The 24,028-nt window shown below is 47.3% G+C and overlaps 1 protein-coding gene across 1 annotated transcript in view; it reads left to right on the forward strand.

Moving 5' to 3' along the window:
* Positions 1-3,492: 3,492 nt before the first annotated feature.
* C2H6orf62 (chromosome 2 C6orf62 homolog) overlaps positions 3,493-24,028 on the forward strand; it is a 59,548-nt gene continuing 39,012 nt past the window's right edge. The window contains exons 1-3 of the mRNA XM_033934493.1: positions 3,493-5,318; positions 7,520-7,696; positions 18,284-18,409. Of these exons, the coding sequence (XP_033790384.1) occupies positions 5,190-5,318; positions 7,520-7,696; positions 18,284-18,409 (432 nt within the window). The 5' untranslated portion in view covers positions 3,493-5,189. The remainder of the gene's footprint in view (positions 5,319-7,519; positions 7,697-18,283; positions 18,410-24,028) is intronic.

The raw sequence follows: 24,028 nt of genomic DNA on the forward strand, positions 1-24,028 counted from the left end.
TGCAGTATTCGGAGAGACCCCCCAGGACTTGGGAGTACTGGTCGGCAAGTCAATGAAGCCGTCCGTGCAATGCGTGGCGGCGGTGAAAAGAGCGAACAGAATGCTAGAAATGATTAAGAAGGGGATCACGAACAGATCAGAGAAGGTTATCATGCTGCTGTACTGGGCCATGGTACGCCCCTACCTGGAATACTGCGTCCAGCACTGGTCGCTGTACATGAAGGACACGGTACCACTCGAAAGGGTTTAGAGAAGAGCGACTAAAATGATCAAGGGGCTGGAGGAGTTGCCGTACAGTGAGAGATTAGAGGAACTGGGGCTCTTCTCCCTTGAAAAGAGGAGATTGAGAGGGGACATGATCGAAACATTCATGATAATGAAGGGAATAGACTTAGTAGATTAAGACAGGTTGTTCAGCTTCTCCAAGGTAGAGAGAACGAGAGGGCACTCTCTAAAGTTAAAAGGGGGTAGATTCCGTACAAACATAAGGAAGTTCTTCTTCACCCAGAGAGTGGCAGAAAACTGGAATGTTCTTCCGGAGGCTGTTATAGGGGAAAACACCTGCCAGGGATTCAAGACAAAGCTAGACAAATTCCTGCTGAAACAGAATGTACGCAGGTAAGGCTAGACTCAGTTAGGGCACTGGTCTTTGACCTATGGGCTGCCGTGTGAGTGGACTGCAGAGCACGATGGACCACTGGTCTGACCCAGCAGTGGCAATTCTTATGTTCTTATGACCCTCTCGAATCTGGGAGTCTTTTAGATATGACACTGAGTATCCACCTTCTTTGATGCAATCTGCACTGAGAGTGGGGTCTTCCAATTTCTCATCAGTGTGTCCTTAAGGATAGGGTGCAATACTACTGTGACTCCTGCCTTGGGAGGAGATTCATTGCCCAAAACCTCAAACATCTCAGCCCTAGGGTCTGCCTCTGTCTACAACTGAAATGGGATGGCTGAAGCCATCTCCATGACAAAGCCAGTGAAAGAGTCTGGTAGATTCTTTTTTTCTCTTCTGAGGTGGTGACGGGTCAGATGGGATGCCAAATGACTGCTCCTCTGAGAAGTAACATGGTTGCTTATCTGAATTCCAATAGTAGTCCCTGTCAGAGTTCTCCCCCAAGTCAGAGTGAGTGGAGAAGGGTTCAGTCCACCTCAGACTAGTAGAATGATGTTGACACCCCTTAGATCATCAAGGTGCATCCCTGCCAGTTGACTCTGTGTAGGCCCCCCACTAATGTCAATGATGCTTGCACCAAGGCAGACTGCGACACCCTTTGAAGCACCAATGTCAGAGCTTAGTGCACAGGTTCTGAACTTCAGGCTGAAGCAGGGACTGAGCCTCCACTGACACAAGCACCCTTGATACCAAAGCGGCTTGATGCTACAGATTCTGTGTTAGCTCCTCCCTGAGGTTTGCCCAGTATCGCTTATCTGAAATAGGCATCAGCAAAAGCTGGGAGCCGGTAAGTGGAAAGTTTGAGAAGGTGTTGGTGCCGAAGTGGGGACTTGGCTGCCCAATGACTCCTATAATGGCACCTATACGAAAGAGGGAGAACGATCCTCTTGGTGCTGACACTTCTTAGGAATCGGTTCCTCCAATGTTCTATTGCTCCTGGCACCGAATTGATGAGTGATGTTAATGTTTCTTGGTCTTCTTCTGACGTTCAGCATTGTGATCCTTTAGTGTCAACAAGAATAATGTTGAACCTGTACACATCCTTGGTGACCAGTCTCAGGGCAGACTAACAACGTCTGATGTTAAGTGAGGTAAAGACACCCTCGACAGTGGTGGTTTTTGATGAATGGGCAGCCATTGATGTTGATGCTTCCAAAGCCAAAGGACAAGCCTTTGAGGAGCCAAATGGCTTCTCGTGTTAAACATGCTGAGCCTTTGAATTCTAGTCTGCATTTGGAAACAAGAAGAACAATCATTAGGATTGTGGTCAATTATAAAGCACCCGATACACTAATTGTATAAGTCCGTCATTGAGATCACTTGATTACATCAAGAGGAACATTTCTTGAACATTCTTGGGAGTCTTCTTAGACACTGCGAAAAGAATCATGACCAAATTAAATTTTTCTATGGTGAGCTGAACATAAGCAATGCCTCTGCTGGGTCAGACCTGAAGTCCATCATGCCCAGCAGCCCGCTCACGCAGCGGCCCAACAGGTCCAGGACCTGTGCAGTGATCCTCTATTTATACCCTTCTATCCCCCTTTCCAGCAGGAAATTGTCCAATCCTTTCTTAAACCCCAATACCGTACTCTGCCCTATTACGTCCTCTGGAAGCGCATTCCAGGTGCCCACCACACGCTGGGTAAAGAAGAACTTCCTAGCATTGTCAGAGGAGGGGCGGGACCGCAGCAGAGAGAAGGTAGCTCGGAAGACCCGATGGCAGCTTGCTAAGATCAGCTCTAGCGATCTTATCCAGGCTGCTGAAATGAGGTAAACTGATGCCGGGAAGACAGGGGGGAAGTCGGACAGAAGCACTTCCCGACTGATACTCCCCACTCGCCCTCTAAAGCAGGAGTGGCAGCGGCTGGCCAGCAAGAGGCAGCGCTGCCGATCCTGCTTTAGGGGGGGAGGGGGGAGGGTCAGTCGCCGAATCGGGAGGCCAATTTTTTTTTTAATCGATTCGAACCAATTCACCCGAAATGAATCTGTGAATCGATTCAAATTGTGAATTGGGCAGCACTAGCCCAGAGTCACAGGAATTGAATTCATAACCTCAGAGAGCTGAAGGAGCAGCTCTAATCACTATGCCACACCTTCCTTTCAGGCCTATTGTTACCAAATTGATATACAGTACATATATTTGTAATTATTTTCTAGCTACTTCTGTACAAAATGATATTGCTTTATTATAAATGAAAACAAAAGTTTAAAAACATAAACTTTGTATCCTGGTAAATTACTAATTTTCTATGCCTTCTTAACAGCAGAGACTCAGCTGTCTGTAAGTTAGATTTATTATGACGTCAATCTCAACTTTAGGTAAAAGGGGCGGTGCGGTGTTTATACTTCAACCTTAATAGAAATCACACTGTTATTGAATAATGAACAGGGTACACTGGTCAAAAAACTTATGTTTAATTTCATAGTATTACTTTCACTTGATAAAAGTAGTGTTTTTTTTACATTCGTTTTTTTCTTGTACCCGTATTTGTTCTATAGCTTTGTTTAAAATAATCCTCTTATATTCTCGAATATCTAAGGCTATACGCTTTGTCACCCTCTCTCACAAAAGTCTGCACTTGGCTCCGAGAAGGGGTGGTAATCAGTGAGTGACGCACGGTATCGGCCATTTTGGCACCGCCGCTGTTGTCTTCTGATTTCCATCACTTGTCCAGTTGCAATGCTTTGCCTGGAAAGAAGAAAAAAAATAGCAATTTTTTTTTATTCGAAAATCAGCGTTTCAACGGTTCCTCGCAAGCAAAAGTGACAGAGGGAACAAATACGGGCTTGCGCACGCCTTCTTTCACAAGGGGGAGGGATAGACAAACAGAACGGAAGGGAGGTTTAGGGAATTGCGCGTGCGCGATTCTGTCTTCCGTCATCCTCTTCCTCGTCTGGCGTAAGGGAGAAGCGGCGTTGTTCGCGTGACTCAGGGAGTGACGGTTGAAGGGACAGACAAACCGACAAAATATACTGAAAAAGGAGAGCTCGAGAGAGAAAACTTGAAAGGCAGTGAGAGAGGTTGAGGCGTTGGTGCGAGGCGCGTGGGCAGTTGTGCGGCCCTCGCTGTGTGACGCAGCGCCTCGGGCCCCGGCGGCGGCTGCTTTGGCCTTGTGAGCGCGCTGCGGGCCAGACTATGGGTGGGCCGAGGAGGAGTAGAGAGCGCGGCCCGGTGTCCAGAGCAACAGTAACGGCAGTAGCCAGTGTGGAGCAGGGCCCCAGCGGGGTTCTCATTTTATCTTGACATGGCTTCCTGTGATCCTAGAAGCGTCGTCGCCACTATCGCCAGCCCTCCCGCAGCTAGCACCACCGCCGGGTGCGGTTAACAAGAGTCAGACAGTACCGGGCTAAGGGGAAGAGGCAGGAGAACCGTCCGATAGGCCAGCCACCGCTCCCTCCCCCCCATCTTAACCGAGTAATCCCCAAACTGCTGTTCGGCATGAGATAGTCGGGGGCGAACCGAAGGGAATACATTTCCCTTGTATGTTATTACAGTATTCGGGATGAGGGGTTTGGATCGTTGAACGATTCCTACTGTCTCAGTTGCGGGGTAACCCCGACTCTAGTAAAAGTCAGCTGTTCCCGCTCTCTCCGCCCTTCTGTCGCCGCTTGAAATCGCGACATGGTTACTGCGTCGCCCCGCCTGTGACGTTTCCAGGAAGCTCGAGGGCTGCTTGTTCAGTGCGAGGAGTTCAGGAACAGAAAAGTAACGCGGGGAATTAATCAAAGATTAATCAAAACCGAAAGTAAAAGGTGTCGAGAGAGGCCTCGATTTTGACAGCTCCGTGTCTGTCTCTCTCTCCCCTTGACCCCCGCCCCGCTCCGTCATGGTGTTCCATCAGGCCCTACTGAAATTAGAAATGACTCCACTCTTTTTCCTCTTCGCTCCTCTGCAAACTAGCTCAGCTGCCATGGGCAGGAAAACTTCTTGGTCTCTCTCAGGAGGACTCGCACTACCCGCTTTGAGCTCCGTCCGCGAAGTATTGTAAAAAGACGAGCATAAAAAAAGCAGGGGGAAAATCAGGAGTAGGGTTGAAATAGTCATGAATCTGTCAGAATAAAAACGATCTATTTAAGTTTGTTTTTGTTCCTTTGTGAGAAAGGGGTAAAAATGGATTTAAAAGATTGGGCTAATTTAGCCTGTTACCTCCTATTGAACATATAAATTGCATTTAACTTTTGATATTACCCTTTTCCTTCCTGCTGGTTAAACTATTTACATCAATGTATTGTTTTCTTCCAAAAAATTGGAAATTTTTGGAGGGTACTGTCAAATTCCCTTCTGGTCCACCATGTTTGGACAGCCACCATTGTTATTTTGTGGCCCTAATAATAAAAGAGTCTTGTTAATTATAGTCTGAGAAGGGTTTGGGGTTACTTTCAGTTTATCTATTCAGCCATAGTACTAACAAGGATAAAAATGACTTGCTTTTGTTGAGCAAAGTCCCATGTGAAAGTGCCCATAGTTGTTGACGGTTTCTAAAGGCATTATTTCCATCTATTCAAAATGGGGGACCCTAACTCCCGGAAGAAGCAAGCACTGAACAGACTTCGTGCTCAGCTTAGGAAGAAAAAAGAATCTCTTGCGGATCAGTTTGATTTCAAGATGTATATCGCCTTTGTATTTAAAGACAAGGTAACAGATAATACTAACATGATCTAAAATCGTCTCTGTGATTGTATATAATAGTTTACATAGAATCCTACTGCTGCTATTATTTATCATTTCTATTGCACTACTAGGCATACATAGATAGAGCTTCATCATAGACAGCCCCTGCTTGAAAGAAGTTAAAATTTAGCTGTGACAGACAAACCGTACAAAAAGGTGTATGTATTTATACACAGTGATCAGATGGGGAATTACAGAGGGAATGCTAGTGGAATTTGGTATCAGACTGTAGTGACTATTTATCTTGCCTATTTTTGTGGTGGTGGATGCAGTTTCATTGGAGCTATGATATTAATGATAAAAAAGGTAATGGCAGTTTCACATGGAGAAAACAGAACAAGACCATCAGCAACCGGGATCAAAGTTAAAAAATCAGTATAAGGAAGTTCAGAATGAAAAATGTGTAAATATACAAGGACATTTTTTTATATATGTGTGTGTGTTATGCAATGGAAGACTTAAAAGCTATTGATGACTTTCCTTCAAGAATATAGGGACGTGAAGCTCAGAGGTTGAGTAGATTTGTGGGGAAGGGTTGTAAAAAAAAAAAAAAAAAGTTTATCGCCAGACAGTAACAGCAAATATGTACACTTGCTACTAGGAAACAGTATCGAGGTTGTGTTAGGAAAATGTGCTAAAGATGGATAGAACCCACAAACGTTTCAAAAGTGTGTTTTTTTAAAAAATCTGATAGTATGTAATAGTAGAAGAAATGTGCCACATTACAGAAAACCAGTCTTCTGAGCTAGCATGTTTTCCCTTTTTCAATTCTGTCCTAGTTCAGATGAAAATTTAGGAGCAAATACTTAGTATTGTATATACTCGAATATTTTGATGTGAATATGTCGAGACCCCAATTTTTCCCCCCCCAAAAAGAAGGAAAAATGATTGACTCATATCCTGCCGGGATCTGCACCCAGTGTCCCTTCCCCTGCCCAGGCATTGCACTCCAGCCCCCCCTCCCTGCCAGGCTCTACCCAGCCTCCCTCACTCCCTGCCATGCTCTGTACCCTGTCTCCACCTCCCCCCCTCTGATGGTCTAGTGGTCTTTTCCTGGCCAATTCCAACAATTTTTTTACCCTTCTCTCCCCTTGTTCCTTTTTTCATCTTTCTGAGTTCCTGGTGGTCCAGTAGTGTATCGGGCAGGAGTAAGCTTTCCATGCTCATGCCCTGAGCCCCTCCCTCCCTGGATAATTGCCTCGGATCTCACGGTGAGTGGTGCACCCAGCAGGAGCAAGCTTTTCGAGCTCCAGCCTGGCTCTGTGCTGCTCCATGAATGGCTGCCACTGATTCTCGGTGGCAGCTATTCATGGAGTGGTGCAGGACAGGAGCTCGAAAAGCTCGCTCCTGCCGGGTGTGCCACTGGCCGCAAGATCTGAGGCAGCCATCCAGGGAGAGAGGGGCTGAGTGGGACAGGAACGCAGAAAGCTCGCTCCTGTCCGAAACGCCGCTGGACTACCAGGGATTCAAAAAGGCAAAACAAAAAGGTATGTGGGGAAGGGGGGTAAAAAAATTGTTAGTTGGCAAAGACGGGAGGGATTCCTCCTGTCCCAGCCTACCAGGTCATATGGCAGGCCGGCAGAGGCCTGCAACAAGTCTGGGAGGGGGGTCGTGTGGTCACTGGGTGATGACCTGAATATAGGACGAGACCCCCATTTTTTGGCCCCCAAATCTCATCCTATATTCGAGTATATACGGTAACTGGGTTTCAATTATGAACTTTATCAAGCTCAACATTCATTGAAAAAAAAAAAAAATTAATTGGGCAATAAGCGCTTGTTGTCTTAGGCATGATTCTACAAAAGATAGGCGCCTAATAGCAAAGTAAGCATGTTTACAATTGGGTGTCGCTAGGCGCGGTTCTCAAAAGGATTTAGGTGCCTATAATGTAGGCCTTTAAAACCCTGGTCTACATTATAGGCACCTAAGTTTTAAGTTAGGTGCTGCAAAGTGTGATCCTATAATTGGCACCTAACAGTGATCGACATTCGATGGGCACTATAGGCACCTATCTTTTTAGGTGCTAATTACAGAACATGGTCCTTAGCTTAGTTTGATGGGTTGGCTAACTTGATACCCACAGGATACTGAGAAAGCTAGCCCTTAAAGTTTAATGTTCAGTTAGCTAATTAACCAACATTTCTAATTATTAATCTTTTTTCCAGAAGAAGAAGTCAGCACTCTTTGAAGTGTCTGAAGTGATACCAGTCATGACCAATAATTATGAAGAAAATATTCTAAAAGGTGTGCGGGATTCCAGCTATTCCTTGGAAAGTTCCTTAGAGCTTCTGCATAAGGACGTAGTACAGCTTCATGCACCTCGCTACCAGTCCATGCGCAGGGTAAAAATAATTCATACTTTAAATATACAACTTTTTTTTTAAATTTTGATTTATTTACAACATTAAGTAGTGGCTGAAGGCTAATTAATGGTTAATTCTTAGGGAAATGTGTTTGCAGTGAAACAGTACAACAAAATAAATACCAAGGTGCATTTCCAGTGCAAAAGAGACTCAAGTCTTGACCAGTGGGTTATTCCCTTCTACCTGTGTGTTTTTGCAGTTAAGGAATCATCTACAGCAGTGGTTCCCAAACCTGTCCTGGGGGACCCCCAGGATATCCCTAATGAATATGCATGAGAAAGATCTGCATACCTGTCACTTCCATTATATGCAAATCTCTCTTATGCATATTCATTAGGGGTATCTTGAAAACCTGACTGGCTGGGGGTCCCCCAGGACAGGTTGAGAACCACTGATCTACAGCTTCAATCCTTCCCTCCCTCCCATCCCTTGTGCAGCATAACCCTTGAGCATTTCTCCTGCGCAGCCGAACCCCTGCTGACCCTCCATCCTTCCCTTCCCAGCTACCGTGAGCAAGCCCTACCTTCATCCAAAGCAGCGTCAGACCGGAAGCACTCTAAACAGGCTGCTTCGGCCTTGTCCATTGGAGAATTCAATCTGCCGCGTTACTGATGACGTCAGGTAGGGCTTGCTCGTGGTTGGAGGGAAGGATGGAGGGTCAGCAGGGGTTCTGCTTCGCAGTGGGGTGGGGGGCAGGTTGAACAGTTGATGGCAAATCCCGGGACTAGGGCTTATATTAAGACCTACCCCCGAAAATGATGCTAGGGCTTGTTTTCAGGGTAGGTCTTATTTTTGGGGAAACACGGTATTAAATCAACAAGCAAGGTGTAACGGGCTCTCTCCCTCTGTCAAGAGGCCGAGTACATTTGGAACTGTGGAACCTGGGCAGTTGCTCGAAACATATTTCTCAAGGCTGTGTATGTGCAAAGGTCTCGGAACACTCTAGCCAACAAACTCAGCAGATTTCTTCGACCACACAAGTACACTTTCAACTCCAAAGTGTTATGCCACATTTTTTCACTGTGGTGAATTCCTCTGATAGATCTGTTTGCCTCTCCCCACAATCACAAATTGCCTCGATACTGTTCCAGGCAGTATTCTTCTCAACGTCTGGAAGCAGATATTTTTCTTCTTGATTGGACAGACAAGTTCCTTTACACATTTCCTCCAATCCCTCTCATTCTCAAGTCAGAGTCAGCCACCATGATCCTGATAGCTCATCGGTGGCCCAGATGACCTTGGTACTCCCTTTTATTTCATCTGAGTGACAGGGATCCAGTTCTGTTGCAGATCTTTCCATCTATACTCACTCAGTCTGAAATTGCTACACCTCGGTATCTCTCAGTCTGACTTCAGCAGATCCTAATCTTTCTGACGCTATACAATCCATTATAACTGCTTCCAGAAAACCACCTAGTCAACTATGTTTTCAACAGAAGTGGACACGTTTTCATATATGGTGCACTCTCCATCACCAAGATGCTCCATCTGCTTCTTTTGCCTTAGTATTGGATTATCTTCTCCAGCTTTCTAATTCTGGACTAAAAACCACTTTGGTCAGAGTTCATCTAGTTCTATTAGTGCTTTCATGTACTTGTCAACAATAATTCTCTGGCCTCTCACCCTCTTGTTTCCAGATTCATGAAGGGGCTTTTCAATTCCAAGCCTTCACTCAAACTTCCTCTGGTTGTCTGGGATTTTAATATAGTCCTAGCCACTTTGATGAAATCACCATTTCAACCGATGGCTTCTACGCACCTCAAATGGTCACGAAATTTCATTTCAATCAATCCATTGTACTACCAGTTTTCTTCCCAAAGACTCATGTTCATCCTGGAGAAACAGCTCTTCACAGGTTAGACTGTAAACGTGCCTTGGCTTACTACATACAAAGAACTAAGCCACACAGGACTTCACCTCAACTGTTCATCTCCTTTGATCCTAACAGATTGGTCAAGCCTGTAACCAAGATAACTATTTCCACATGGCTAGCGGCCTGTATTTCTTTCTACTATGCTCAGGCTGGGCTGCAGCTTGAGGGTCGTGTAACCGCACACAAAGTCCAAGCTATGACAGCATTAGTAACTTCCTTACGTTCCACTCCCATTGATGAAATTTGCAAAGCAGCTACAGTACTTGGACTTCAATTCACATGTTCACATCTCACTACTGTCTAGAATCCTATTCCAGATGAGATGGTTGTTTCGGCCAAGCATATTACACTAATTTCTTCTTAATGGCCATCTCTCCCTCCATCCCAATATGTTCAGCTAGGGAGTCCCTCATGTGAGAATATGTTGCCTGCTTGTCCTAGAATAAAAGCACAATTACCATAACACCTGTTACAGTAAGTAACTGTGCTTTCTTGTATGCTGATCTGTCATAGATATGTATCACATACAGTGGTGCCTCGCATAACGGACGCCTCGCACAGCGAACGCTGCGCACAACGAACTTTATGTCTTGATCCGTACAACGAACTTCGTTTCACACAACGAAGTCGCCCGAGCTGCATCCTTCCGCGCAGGCACTGCGCTTAACTGCCCTCTCTCCGCCTGGTTCCCTCTTGCCCCCCCCGACTCCCCGACACGATCGGGGCAAAAAGGAGCCCAAGCCCTCTTGCCCCGCCGATTCCCCAACTCCCCACACAATATCGGGCCAGGAGGGAGCCCAAGTCCTCCTGGCCACGGCGACCCCCTAACCCCACCCTGCACTACATTACGGGCAGGAGGGATCCCAGGCCCTCCTGCCCTCGACGCAAACCCCCCTCCCCCCAACGACCGCCCCCCCCCCCCAAGAACCTCCGACCGCCCCCCCAGCCGACCCGCGACCCCCCTGGCCGACCCCCACGACATCCCCAACCCCCTTCCCCGTACCTTTCTGTAGTTGGCCGGACAGACGGGAGCCAAACCCGCCTGTCCGGCAGGCAGCCAACGACGGAATGAGGCCGGATTGGCCCATCCGTCCCAAAGCTCCGCCTACTGGTGGGGCCTAAGGCGCCTGGGCCAATCAGAATAGGCCCGGGAGCCTTAGGTCCCTCCTGGGGGCGGGGCCTGAGGCACATGGGCCCAACCCGACCATGTGCCTCAGGCCCTGCCCCCAGGAGGGACCTAAGGCTCCCGGGCCTATTCTGATTGGCCCAGGCGCCTTAGGCCCCACCAGTAGGCGGAGCTTTGGGACGGATGGGCCAATCCGGCCTCATTCCGTCGTTGGCTGCCTGCCGGACAGGCGGGTTTGGCTCCCGTCTGTCCGGCCAACTACAGAAAGGTACGGGGAAGGGGGTTGGGGGTGTCGTGGAGGTCGGCCAGGGGGGTCGCGGGTCGGCTGGGGGGGGCGGTCGGAGGTTCTTGGGGGGGGGCGGTCGTTGGGGGGAGGGGGAGTTTGCGTCGAGGGCAGGAGGGCCTGGGATCCCTCCTGCCCGTAATGTAGTGCAGGGTGGGGTTAGGTGGTCGCCGTGGCCAGGAGGACTTGGGCTTCCTCCTGGCCCGATATTGTCGGGGAGTTGGGGAATCGGCGGGGCAAGAGGGCTTGGGCTCCCTCTTGCCCCGATCGTGTCGGGGAGTCGGGGGGGGCAAGAGGGCTTGAGCTCCCTCTTGCCCCGATCGTGTCGGGGAGTCGGGGGGGGCAAGAGGGCTTGAGCTCCCTCTTGCCCCGATCGTGTCGGGGAGTCGGGGGGGGCAAGAGGGCTTGAGCTCCCTCTTGCCCCGATCGTGTCGGGGAGTCGGGGGGGCAAGAGGGCTTGAGCTCCCTCTTGCCCCGATCGTGTCGGGGAGTCGGGGGGGGCAAGAGGGCTTGAGCTCCCTCTTGCCCCGATCGTGTCGGGGAGTCGGGGGGGCAAGAGGGCTTGAGCTCCCTCTTGCCCCGATCGTGTCGGGGGTGCCAGGGACCACACGGAGTCACCCACCGTACCACCGGATTCGGGTAAGCGCAGGTATCGGTGGGTGGCTTATTTGCGGGGGGGTGCCTTATTTTACATTTTTTTCTAAAAAGGGGGGGCTGTCTTATTTGATGGCCCTGCCTTATCATCGGGGAAACACGGTAGAAAAAAAAAAAAAATGAACAGTTAAGTCCCAGTTTTTGCCGCTGAGACTCTGCCCTCTCTCACTGTAAAATTAGACTCTACTTAGTCTGTCTTTAAATTTAAAAAATGTGTGTTGTTTTAAAAAACAATTATGTTTTTAGATGTATCTAAATAAAAATAATAACCAAAAATTTATCTTTTTTTATGTCATCTTAGCATATTTTATGCTACAGAACGAATTATTTTTTTTAACATGTATTGTTATGGGAAAACGCGTTTCACACAACGAACGTTTCACATAACAAACTTGCTCCTGGAACGGATTAAGTTCGTTGTGTGAGGCACCACTGTACCTCTTTTGTACTCTACAACTGTCCTGGATCAGGAGAAAGAGTGTATTAGTTTTCATTCTTTAGCTGCTAGGATCTATGTTTGTAGTGTGGACAAGAATAACTGGGCAGACTGGCTTGATTGGTCTTTTTCTGTTATCTACTGTCTTTATAGAGAAACAAGTGGTGTTAAATACCAAAATGTCCCTTTGAGCGCCAGACTATATTTTATCCCAGGACAAGCAGGCAGCATATTCCCACACATGGGTGACGTCACCGACGAAGCCCCGCAGCGGACAGCCTCGAAAGCATCTTGCTTGAAGATCTCGAGCTTTCGATTGCTGCATCGCGCATGCGCGCGTGCCTTCCCGCCCAAACTAGGGGGCGCATCTCCTGAGAGGATCCTCAGTTCAACGTTTTCCGCGGAGCCGAGAAGACTTGTCGACTTGGTTCCCGTAGCGTTGTGCCTTCTCTTCACCGCGGCTGAGTACTCTTTATTGTTTTCGGTCGCTGTGTTCGTAATTCTACTTCTATTTCTACTTATATTTTATTTCTAAAAAAAAAAAAAAAAAAAAAGAGATACATCTTTTTGTTTTTCTTTAGCGTCGGGTTGGAAGATTGAGGCCTAGGCCTCTCTTCTCCGTTCTCGACACGGACTTTGTCCTATCTATGTCCCGGCCTGTTACCGGGTTTAAAAGGTGTTATCAGTGCGGTAGAACTATTTCCATCACTGATCCACATAGTCGGTGTATGATCTGTCTCGGGTCGACTCATCGCCCCGAAGATTGTATTCGCTGCCTCACTCTTCAACCTCGTGCTTTTAAACGCCGCTGCGACAGATTTTTGGAGCTTTTTCCTCGTATGGAGCCTGAAAAAGCTGTGGCCTCGGTCGAGGCATCTGTAAAATCCTCGACTCCGGGTCCAGCCTCGAGTACTAAAACCTCGACCTCGCCTCCTCGACAGGCCTCGGCCTCGAAGACCTCCGGGTCCTCGGCCTCGAAGGCCTCGACGATGTCCTCGAAGCCTGGATTGGGGGGTAAGTCTCCTGCTTCCTTTTCAGGTACCATCTCTAAGAAGCCGACAGAGTCTACCTCCATTCAGCCTGGGGCCCCAGGTTTGACTCCGTCTTCCAGACCTTCAAAACGTGCTTCCAAGTCCAGGGAATACTCTCGATCGAGGTCGCCCTCCTTGGAACGCACGAGACCTCCTGTGACTCCGAGTCCTTTGGTCTCCGTCCCCATGTTTGAGGATATGCTGAAGTCAATTCTGACTACGCAAATTTCCTCAATAGTGGCTCAGTTGGTACCGGTCTCGACTCTGTCTGCGCAACACCAGCCTGAGCATAAATCGGTACCCTCTCGGCGATCTCCTCGTCGCAGGTCTCGATCCAGGGTTTCCTCGTCAGACTCCTCGTCTGAACATGGAGCTAAACAAGCATTACCTCGATCCAAGCACAGGTCTCGATCTTCGAAGCTTACCTCTACAAAGAGCTCGAAGCATTCTGATATTACTTCTAAAGCTCATACTACCATTGCCTCTTCAATATCGTCGAGGCATTCGAGGTCGAGGACACCACCTTCGAGGCATTTGTCTCGAGAAAAATCTCCTCTTACTAAACCTCGTACTCCGCGCACTTCTCCGACTCGGAGCCTTAAGCGGAAACATTCAGCCACTCCTCCTCTGACAGGCAGTGGAACATCTTCCATCACTTTACATCTTGAATCTGAGCCCCTATCTCAGTATTCACGCGAGGCTTCTCCATCTTTTTCAGTGACACATCGTTCTCGTTCTCTTTCTCCTGAGGAAGCCTCGACCTCGAAGTCTGCTTCTTTTGCTAAATTTGTCTTCGACATGGGACAGGCTCTTAATATTGATTTACATTCTGATTCAAAATACACGCCTGAATACCTGGCGGATATGGAACTTTCTCATCCTCCTAAGGAGACTTTGCGTCTACCCATGACACCGGTGCTGAAGCAGACGTTTCTACGTAACATGGAGACTCCTTATTCTGTGACAGCTATTCCATCGAAGCTGGAGTCTAGGTATCGTACTGTTCCATGTAAAGGGTTTGAGAAATCTCAACTTTCTCATCAATCCCTAGTGGTGGAATCTTCCCTGAAGAAGGCTCACCCATCTAAGGTGTCTGCAACAGTTCCACCAGGACGCGAAGGGCGAACTATGGACAAGTTTGGGCGCAGACTTTATCAAAATTCTATGATGACAAATAGAATTTTGAATTATAACTATGTCTTTACTTCATATTTTAATCATTTTTTGAAGCAGTTGTCATCTTTTTGCCCAGACTGGCCCAAAGAACGCCTTTCTGAATATAAAAACATTATTCAATCTCTGTCTCAGTTACGTCTATTCATGTTGCAAGCATCTTACGATGCTTTTGAGCTATCCTCCAGAGTCTCGGCATTTGCAGTGGCTATGAGACGTCTTGCATGGCTCAGGATTGTAGATATGGATCCCAACTTACAAGATCGTTTAGCAAACCTGCCGTGTCAAGGTTCTGAGCTCTTTGATGACTCTATTGAAGCAGCTACTAAAAGGCTTTCTGAGCATGAGCGTTCCTTCGCCTCTCTGATTCGTCCGAAACCAAAACCTTCTCTGACTAGAGCTTACAGACCTCCAGCTCGTCGTTACCCCATGAAGTCCACACCGGCTTTTTCTAGGCCTCCACCTAGACGGCCACAACAACAACGTCCTCAAAAGCCTCAGACACCTGCTCCAACCAAAACAGCTCCGTCTTTTTGACGGTCCAGTGATGAGCATTCCAACCTCTTTGCATCCAAATTCCTCCCTACCAATCGGAGGTCGTCTTTCCCTTTTTTCATCTGTCTGGGAAACCATTACATCGGACCTTTGGGTCCTTACGATCATCCGAGAGGGATACTCTCTGCGCCTGCTTCAGGTGCCTCCAGATCACCCTCCAAGAGAGTGTCTTTCCAGTTCCTCGCAACTCCCTCTTCTTCTTCGGGAGGCTCGAGCTCTTCTTCACCTTCGAGCAGTGGAGGAAATTCCTCCTCCCGAACGCAACCAGGGGTTTTATTCCAGATATTTCCTGGTTCCAAAGAAGACGGGGGATTTGCGACCCATTCTGGATCTACGAGCTCTCAACAAATTTCTAGTCAAAGAAAAATTTTGCATGCTTTCTCTCCCGATCCTGTACTCCCTCATGGATCAAGGGGATTGGATGTGCTCACTGGATCTCAAAGAGGCTTATACTCACATTCCTATTCATCCAAATTTTCGCAAATATCTCAGGTTCAAGGTGGGGAACCTTCACCTTCAATACAAGGTTCTTCCATTTGGCCTAGCAACCTCTCCTCGGGTCTTCACCAAGTGTCTGGTTGTGGTAGCCGCGGCTCTTCGAGCCCAGGGATTGCAAGTTTTTCCTTATCTCGACGATTGGCTTATAAAAGCCCCTTCTCTTTCAGGGGTTACGCAAGCGACCCTTCAGACTATTTCTTTTCTTCAAAGTCTGGGGTTTCATATCAACTTCCCAAAATCTCAGTTAGTTCCAACTCAATCGATTCAATTTATTGGGGCGGTGTTGGATTCCATCCGCATGAGAGCTTTTCTTCCTCTCAATCGACAGAATACTCTCTTAAACCTTTGTCATCATGTAACTTCCCTATCAACTATCAGAGCGCGTCAAATGATGGTCCTTCTCGGTCACATGGCATCTACAGTACATGTGACTCCTTTAGCAAGACTACATCTTCGCATCCCTCAGTGGACTCTGGCATCCCAATGGCAGCAAGCTCTAGATCCACCTTCTCGCCATATAACGGTGACGCCTTCTTTAAAGAAGTCTCTCCGCTGGTGGATGCTCTCTTCAAATCTTTCCAGAGGTTTGCTGTTTCACCATCTTCCTCATCAGAAAGTTCTCACAACAGATTCGTCCGAGTACGCATGGGGAGCCCACGTAGATGGTCTCCGTACGCAAGGATTATGGACGGCCACAGATCGTCGATGTCATATCAATCTGTTGGAACTCAGAGCGATATTTCTGGCTCTCAAAGCTTTTCTTCACATCCTTCACGACCAAGTAGTCCTTGTTCGGACGGACAATCAAGTAGCAATGTATTATGTCAACAAACAGGGGGGAACGGGTTCCCATCCTCTGTGTCAGGAAGCTCTGAAGTTGTGGCATTGGGCGATTTCACACAACATCTTTCTTCGAGCCGTTTATATTCAGGGTATTCAGAATTGCCTTGCAGACAAATTGAGTCGTCTGCTTCAACCTCACGAATGGACGATCAACTCCCCCACACTTCGTCAAGTATTCAACCGATGGGGGACTCCTCGGGTGGATCTTTTTGCGTCACCCAACAACTTCAAACTTCCTCTGTTTTGTTCCCGCATCTTCTCCCCTCTTCGTCTCGAGGCGGATGCGTTTCTACTAGACTGGAGGAATCAGTTCCTTTACGCCTTTCCTCCTTTTCCTCTGATTCTCAAAACTCTTGTCAAGTTGAAGTCGGATCATGCCACAATGATTCTCATAGCTCCTCGGTGGCCCCGACAACATTGGTTCTCTCTTCTTCTGCAACTCAGCATCAAGGAACCTCTTCTTCTGCCAGTTTTTCCTTCTCTGCTCACTCAGAGTCAGGGATCCTTACTTCATCCAAACCTGCAGTCTCTTCATTTGACAGCATGGTTCCTTTCCACCTGATGGATTCTGCTGAATTTTCTCAGTCTGTTCAGGATGTTTTTCTGGCTTCCAGAAAACCGTCCACTCGTCAATGTTATAGTCAAAAGTGGACCAGATTTTCTTCTTGGTGTTCCACTCATAATCTTCAGCCAACTTCTTCTTCTTTGGCTTCTGTTTTGGATTATTTACTTCATCTATCCCAGTCGGGTCTCCAATCCACATCTATTAGAGTTCATCTTAGTGCAATTGCTGCTTTTCATCAGCCTTTAGAGGGGAAATCACTCTCGGCACATCCTCTAGTTTCTCGTTTTATGAAAGGTCTTTTTAATCTCCATCCACCGATCAAACCTCCCCCTGTGGTATGGGATCTTAATGTGGTCTTGGCTCAACTGATGAAACCTCCTTTTGAACCTATTGACTTGGCTCATTTTCGATATCTTACTTGGAAAACTGTTTTCTTGATTGCTCTCACTTCAGCTCGTCGAGTTAGTGAGTTACAAGCTTTGGTTTCGGATCCACCTTTTACTGTTTTTCACCATGACAAGGTGGTGCTCCGTACACATCCCAAATTCTTACCTAAGGTAGTGTCTGATTTTCATATCAATCAATCTATTGTTCTACCCGTATTTTTTCCTAAGCCACATTCTCACCCTGGTGAGGCGGCTTTGCATACTTTGGATTGTAAACGTACGTTGGCTTTCTATCTTCAACGTACTCAACCTCACAGAAGTTCTCCTCAACTTTTTATTTCTTTTGATCCAAATAGATTGGGTCATCCCGTTTCGAAGCGTACTATCTCCAACTGGTTGGCTGCGTGTATTTCTTTCTGTTATGCTCAGGCTGGTCTTCCTCTACAGAGTCGAGTAACGGGCCATAAAGTCAGGGCTATGGCGGCTTCGGTTGCTTTCCTCAGATCAACTCCTATTGAGGAAATTTGTAAAGCTGCCACTTGGTCCTCGGTTCACACTTTTACTTCTCATTATTGTCTGGATACTTTATCCAGGAGGGATGGCCATTTTGGCCAATCTGTGTTACAGAATCTTTTTTCTTAAATTGCCAACTTCCCTCCTCCCTTTTGATTTAGCTTGGAGGTCACCCATGTGTGGGAATATGCTGCCTGCTTGTCCTGGGATAAAGCACAGTTACTTACCGTAACAGGTGTTATCCAGGGACAGCAGGCAGATATTCCCACAACCCTCCCACCTCCCCTGGTTGGCTTCTTAGCTTGGTATCTGAACTGAGGATCCTCTCAGGAGATGCGCCCCCTAGTTTGGGCGGGAAGGCACGCGCGCATGCGCGATGCAGCAATCGAAAGCTCGAGATCTTCAAGCAAGATGCTTTCGAGGCTGTCCGCTGCGGGGCTTCGTCGGTGACGTCACCCATGTGTGGGAATATCTGCCTGCTGTCCCTGGATAACACCTGTTACGGTAAGTAACTGTGCTTTTTGTATAAATGTTTTTCTAGAGTACTATGAAAATAGCAGATTGTACAACAATATTAATCTGAGTGTATGACTGAGATGATTGATAAACTGTAACTTTTCTCCCCACCAGGATGTAATTGGATGCACTCAGGAGATGGATTTCATTCTTTGGCCTCGGAATGACATTGAGAAGATTGTTTGTCTCCTGTTTTCTAGGTGGAAGGGGTTAGAGGATGAGCCCTATAGGCCTGTTCAGGTACTGTAATTTTTTTTTGTCTTCAGAACAGCTAGGCTTCCTTTAATAAAATAAATGTATGAATGATTTACTCATTTATACCGTCATTTAAGCATTTTCCAATGCTTTGGGTGAAAATCTGTTTTAAATGTATTTTGCACATTAAGCCACTACAGTCTATTCTTTTCCATAGGAACAATGAAAACTGGAATTTCAAGTCTTCCCATTTGTAGTAGATATACTGCACCACACAGCACTCAGCATCTTTGGTTTTATTTTCAGGGTGAATTTGTTTTAAATTGATTAAAATCACTAATCAGAGTTTCTATAGAAAGACTTTTTCTTGCTGGTATAATCTTAATATAAAAGTTTCATTTTTTAAAAAAATTAACTTTTCAGAGTGGTTTTATAGTTTATATAAAAATTATTGATTTGGTTATACTATTAGAAATACATAGATTATTATGAAATTATTGTGAGGTAGATTAATCATATTTGGACAACTTTTCTGCTGTACTTTAGTGAAAAAAGAAAAATAACCATTACCTTAATAATTTAAATAGGTTTTATTAAACAAAACAATAACATATTATCCCAGGACAAGCAGGCAGCATATTCTTAATTGATGGGTGACGGCACCGACAGAGCCCCGGTACGGACAATTTTAGAGTGATTGCACTCTAAGAACCTAGAAAGTTCTAGCTAGGCCGCACCGCGCATGCGCGAGTGCCTTCCCGCCCGACGGAGGTGCACGGTCCCCAGTTTCTTAGTTTCCGCGGAGCTAAGAAGACACGTTTTTTTCAATGGCCGTTGAAAACTCTTTTGCCTTCCCGCTCGTGCGTTTTTTTTCTCTTTCGTTTGTGGAAGATTTCCTTCCTTTTCTTTTCTGTTTATTTAAAAAAAAAAATAATAATAATAGTTTTCTTTTTTTATTTTTTTCTCGCCTCGGCAGGGCCTGTTGGCACAATCGAAGCCTCAGCCTTCGATTTAGCGGAGGCCGTATTCACCTTCATGCCCCCGCAGCCAGGTTTCAAGAAGTGTCAACGGTGCGCACGGCCCATTTCTTTGACCGACCCCCACAACTGGTGCCTTCAGTGCCTCGGTCTGGATCACAACACCTCATCTTGCACCCGTTGCGCTTCTCTCAAAAAGCGCACCTTAAAGAACCGACAAATTCAACAGCGACTTCTTTTCGGTGCCGGGATGGAACCATCGACATCAACTCTGACGTCGGCTGCCCCTTCTAAATCGGCACCGCCTTTGTCGACACCGCCGGAGCTTCCCCTGCTGTCGAATCCTCCAGGTAAGCCAGCTAAGAAGCCTCCCCTTTCCTTGGAGCGTCCTCCTGCCGATCCTGCAGTGAGCCCAGTCCTGCCGGCATCGAGACGCCCTCGGAAGCGCTCCGCTCCCATTGAGGTGAGTGCCACATCATCGGCCTCCTCATCTCCAGAGCGTCGAGCGGCACCACAGGTACCGAGGAAAAAGAAAGCGGTGCCGGTGCCTTCCCTGGATGACCGCATTGCGGCTATCCTCCACGTCCAGCTTCAAGAGCAGTTGCAGCAACTACTCCCTGCTCTGCTGGCACCGAACCTTCCAGCTCCGGTCCGGTCTGAGCATTCGGTACCGTTGGTTCAGCAACAGCCTTTGTTGTCGGCATCGACACTCGGCACCGGTACCTCCTGTATCCACCTCCATGCCGGTTTTGTTAGCCGAACCCAGGCTCTCGCATCATGCAGTTCAGACGGTCACGGAATCGGCACCGTCTCCTGACACCGCTAGACATCAGCTCACTTCTCCTGGTGTCGCGTCGTTGCGCTCCGGTAAATCGTTGCGCAAATCCCACCATACTGAACCCTCCACTCCACTTTCTCGAGGTCGAGGTTCACAGGTGCGGGATCCAGATTTGTGGGACGATTCTGAGGAGCCTATCGGCACCGAAGAAGCGGTTACTTCAGACGACGAAGACCCTTCTTTCCAAGAACAATTTAAGCCTGAACAGTCTTCCTTTACAAAATTTTTAAAGGAGATGTCTGATTCTCTTTCCATACCATTGCAGTCAGATTCCCAAAAAATCTCAGGCTTTCCTCGAAGCCCTGGATTTCGATCAGCCTCCAAAAGAGTTCTTAAAGTTGCCTCTCCATGACATCCTGAGAGAAACTTTCTATAAAAACTTGGAGACTCCTTTGACTATACCTGGAACTCCAAGAAAATTAGACACTCTTTATAAGGCGATCCCTATTCTGGGTTTCGACAAACCACAACTTCCCCACGAGTCCTTACTCGTGGAGTCCACACTCAAAAAGTCAGCGGGTTCTATGTCTACGCCTCAGTCCCTCCTGGCAGAGAAGGGAAGACAATGGACAAATTTGGTAAACGGTTATACCAATAATTATGGCTAACCGTTCCAATAATTATGCTTTTCATTTTTCCTTCTACCGTAAGCATTTAATCCAACAGTTGTCTTCCCTCCAGAAATACCTTCCGCAACGTAAGGCCCACTTGTTCCATTAGTATACATCCAGTCTCCTTCAACTTAGGAAGTTCATGGTATGGTCCATCTATGATACCTTTGAACTGACCTCCAGGGCTACTGCCATGGCAGTTGCCATGTGCCACCTAGCTTGGCTTCGGGTCTCGGAGCTTGATGTAAACCACCAAGACCGGCTTGCTAATGCTCCTTGCTTGGGGGACGAGCTGTTTGGTGAATCCTTGGACACCGCCACACAGAAATTATCTGCCCACGAGACCCGATGGGATACACTGCTGAAAAATAAAAAGAAGCCTCTACTAACTCGCCCTTTTCGTCAGCATACAGCTTACCAACGTCGTTATTCTGCCAGACCTCTTCATCCTCCTCAGAATCAACCTAGGAGGCAACGCCAGCAGCATCACCAACAGGCTTGTCAACCACAACAGCAACCTGTAAAACCAGCTGCTCCGCCCAAATCCACCCAGCCTTTTTGACTTGCTTCTCAGGGACATAGCCAGTCTCCCTCCATCTTCTCCTCTTCCTCAGCCTTTCGGAGGTCGTCTACACATTTTTCTCACCTGTTGGGAACTCATCACCTCAGATCAATGGGTTCTAAACATCATTTGTCACGGGTATTCTCTCAACTTTCAGACTCTTCCTCCAGACAATCCTCCAAAAGAGTCTGCTTCCAACTTCTCTCAGTCCTCCCTCTTTCTTCAGGAGGTCCAATCCCTTCTTCTTCTGAACGCTATAGAGGAAGTTCCTCTAGATCAGAGGGGACAGGGATTTTACTCCCATTATTTTCTGGTTCCCAAAAAGACGGGGGATCTCAGATCTATCTTGGATCTCAGATAACTCAACAAATGCTTAGCCAGGGAAAAGTTCAAAATACTTTCTCTGGCCACGCTTTATCCCCTTCTCACTCAAGACGACTGGCTATGTTCCCTCGACCTCAAAGAGGCATACACTCACATACCTATCCATCAGAACTCCAGAAGGTATCTCAGATTTCATATTCATCAACGTCATTATCAATACAAGGTGTTACCCTTCGGCCTTACTTCTTCTCCAAGGGTATTCACCAAGTGTCTGATAGTGGCTGCCTTTCTCAGATCTCACAGTTTTCAGGTCTTCCCCTACCCGGACGACTGGCTAATCAAGGCTCCTTCATCTCAGCAGGTGGTTCAGGACACCAACTACACCATATCATTCCTTCAAATTCTTGGTTTCGAGATCAATTACCCGAAGTCGCATCTCCTTCCCTCTCAGTGACAACAATTCATTGGAGCGGACCTCGACACCATCCTCATGAGGGCATTTCTTCCCTCTGATCGTCTACAGACCTTGCTCCACCTCTATCATCAGGTGCTCCTTCAAACCTCCATTCCAGCCCGCCAGATGATGGTTTTGTTAGGCCACATGGCCTCCACGGTGCACGTCACTCCCCTCACTCGTCTCCACCTCCGGACTCCTCAATGGACCTTGGTCACTCAGTGGTCCCAGGCGACAGATCCTCTTTCACTTCACATATCCGTAACATCGTCGCTTCATCAGTCTCTACAATGGTGGTCGACCTCCTCCAATCTTTCCAGAGGTCTTCTCTTCCATCTGCCTCCTCACTCCATGATCATCACCACCGATGCACACATGGACCACCTTCGCACCCAAGGTCTGTGGACGATCCAGGAACGTGCTCATCACATCAATTTCCTGGAACTCAGGGCAATGTTTTATGCTCTCAAAGCGTTTCACCATCTTCTCTACCCTCAGGTTCTGCTTTGTGCACAGACAATCAAGTAACCATGTATTACATCAACAAGCAAGGCGGAACGGGCTCTCGCCTCTTATGTCAGGAGGCCCAAAAGATTTGGTCCTGGGCGACTGCTCGCAGTATCTTTCTGAAGGCGGTGTACATTCAGGGCGAACAGAACTCCTTAGCAGACCATCTCAGCAGGATCCTTCAGCCTCACGAATGGACCCTTGACCCTGCCACTCTCCGGTCCATTTTTGCTCAGTGGGGCACGCCACAATCATCAGCTGCCCCTCTTCTGTTCCAGACTCTACTTTCCTCATCGTCTGACACCATATGCCTTTCTCCTCAATTGGACGGACAGGTTTCTTTATGCCTTTCCTCCCCTTCCTCTCATGTTGCGGACATTGTTCAAGTTTCAGAGGGGGAAAGCCACCATGATTCTCATTGCTCCACGGTGGCTTCGGCAACATTGGTTCTCCTTTCTACTTCAGCTCAGTTCCAGGGAACTCATACTGCTGCCACTATTTCCTACTCTACTTACTCAACATCAGCAGTCTCTTCTTCATCCCAACCTGTCATCCCTCCACCTGACAGCTTGGTTTCTCTCGGCTTAACCACTGCTTCTGCATCTCTCTCGCAGCCTGTTCGTTCCATTCTGGATGCCTCCAGGAAACCGTCCACTATTCACTGTTATCAGCAAAAGTGGACTCGCTTTTCTTCCTGGTGTCTTCATCATCATAATCCCACTTCACTACCGGTGGAACAACTGTTGGATTACTTGCTTTCTTTATCAGACTCCGGCCTCGTCTATGGCAATCAGAGTTCACCTCAGTGCCATTACTGCTTTTCATGAGCCCGTTCATGGAAAACCCCTCACGGCTCATCCTCTAGTCACCAGGTTCATGAGAGGCCTTTTCAATGTGAGACCACCTCTTAAGCCTCCTTCCATTACATGGGATCTTAATGTGGTTCTCTCCTCTCTCATGAAACCTCCTTTCGAACCGTTGGCCACAACTCATCTCAAATTTCTCACTTGGAAAGTAGTTTTCCTTATTGCCCTCACCTCTGCCAAGAGGGGTTAGTGAGTTGCATGCACTAGTGGCTGATCCACCTTTCACGGTTTTTCACCATGACAAGGTGGTTCTATGTACACATCCAAAGTTTCTCCCTAAGGTTGTATCTGATTTTCACCTCAACCAGTCCATTGTCTTGCCTGTATTTTTCCCGAAACCTCATTCTCATCCTGGAGAACAGGCTTTACATACTTTGGACTGCAAGCGTGCTTTGGCTTACTATTTAGACTGCACTAAGCCTCACAGATCATCTTCCCAACTTTTTCTATCTTTTGATCCCAATAAGTTGGGTCATCCTGTTTCTAAACGCATGTTATCCAATTGGCTTGCTGCTTGCATCTCGT

This window comes from Geotrypetes seraphini, chromosome 2 (assembly GCF_902459505.1).
Source record: "Geotrypetes seraphini chromosome 2, aGeoSer1.1, whole genome shotgun sequence".
Taxonomy (NCBI): domain Eukaryota; kingdom Metazoa; phylum Chordata; class Amphibia; order Gymnophiona; family Dermophiidae; genus Geotrypetes; species Geotrypetes seraphini.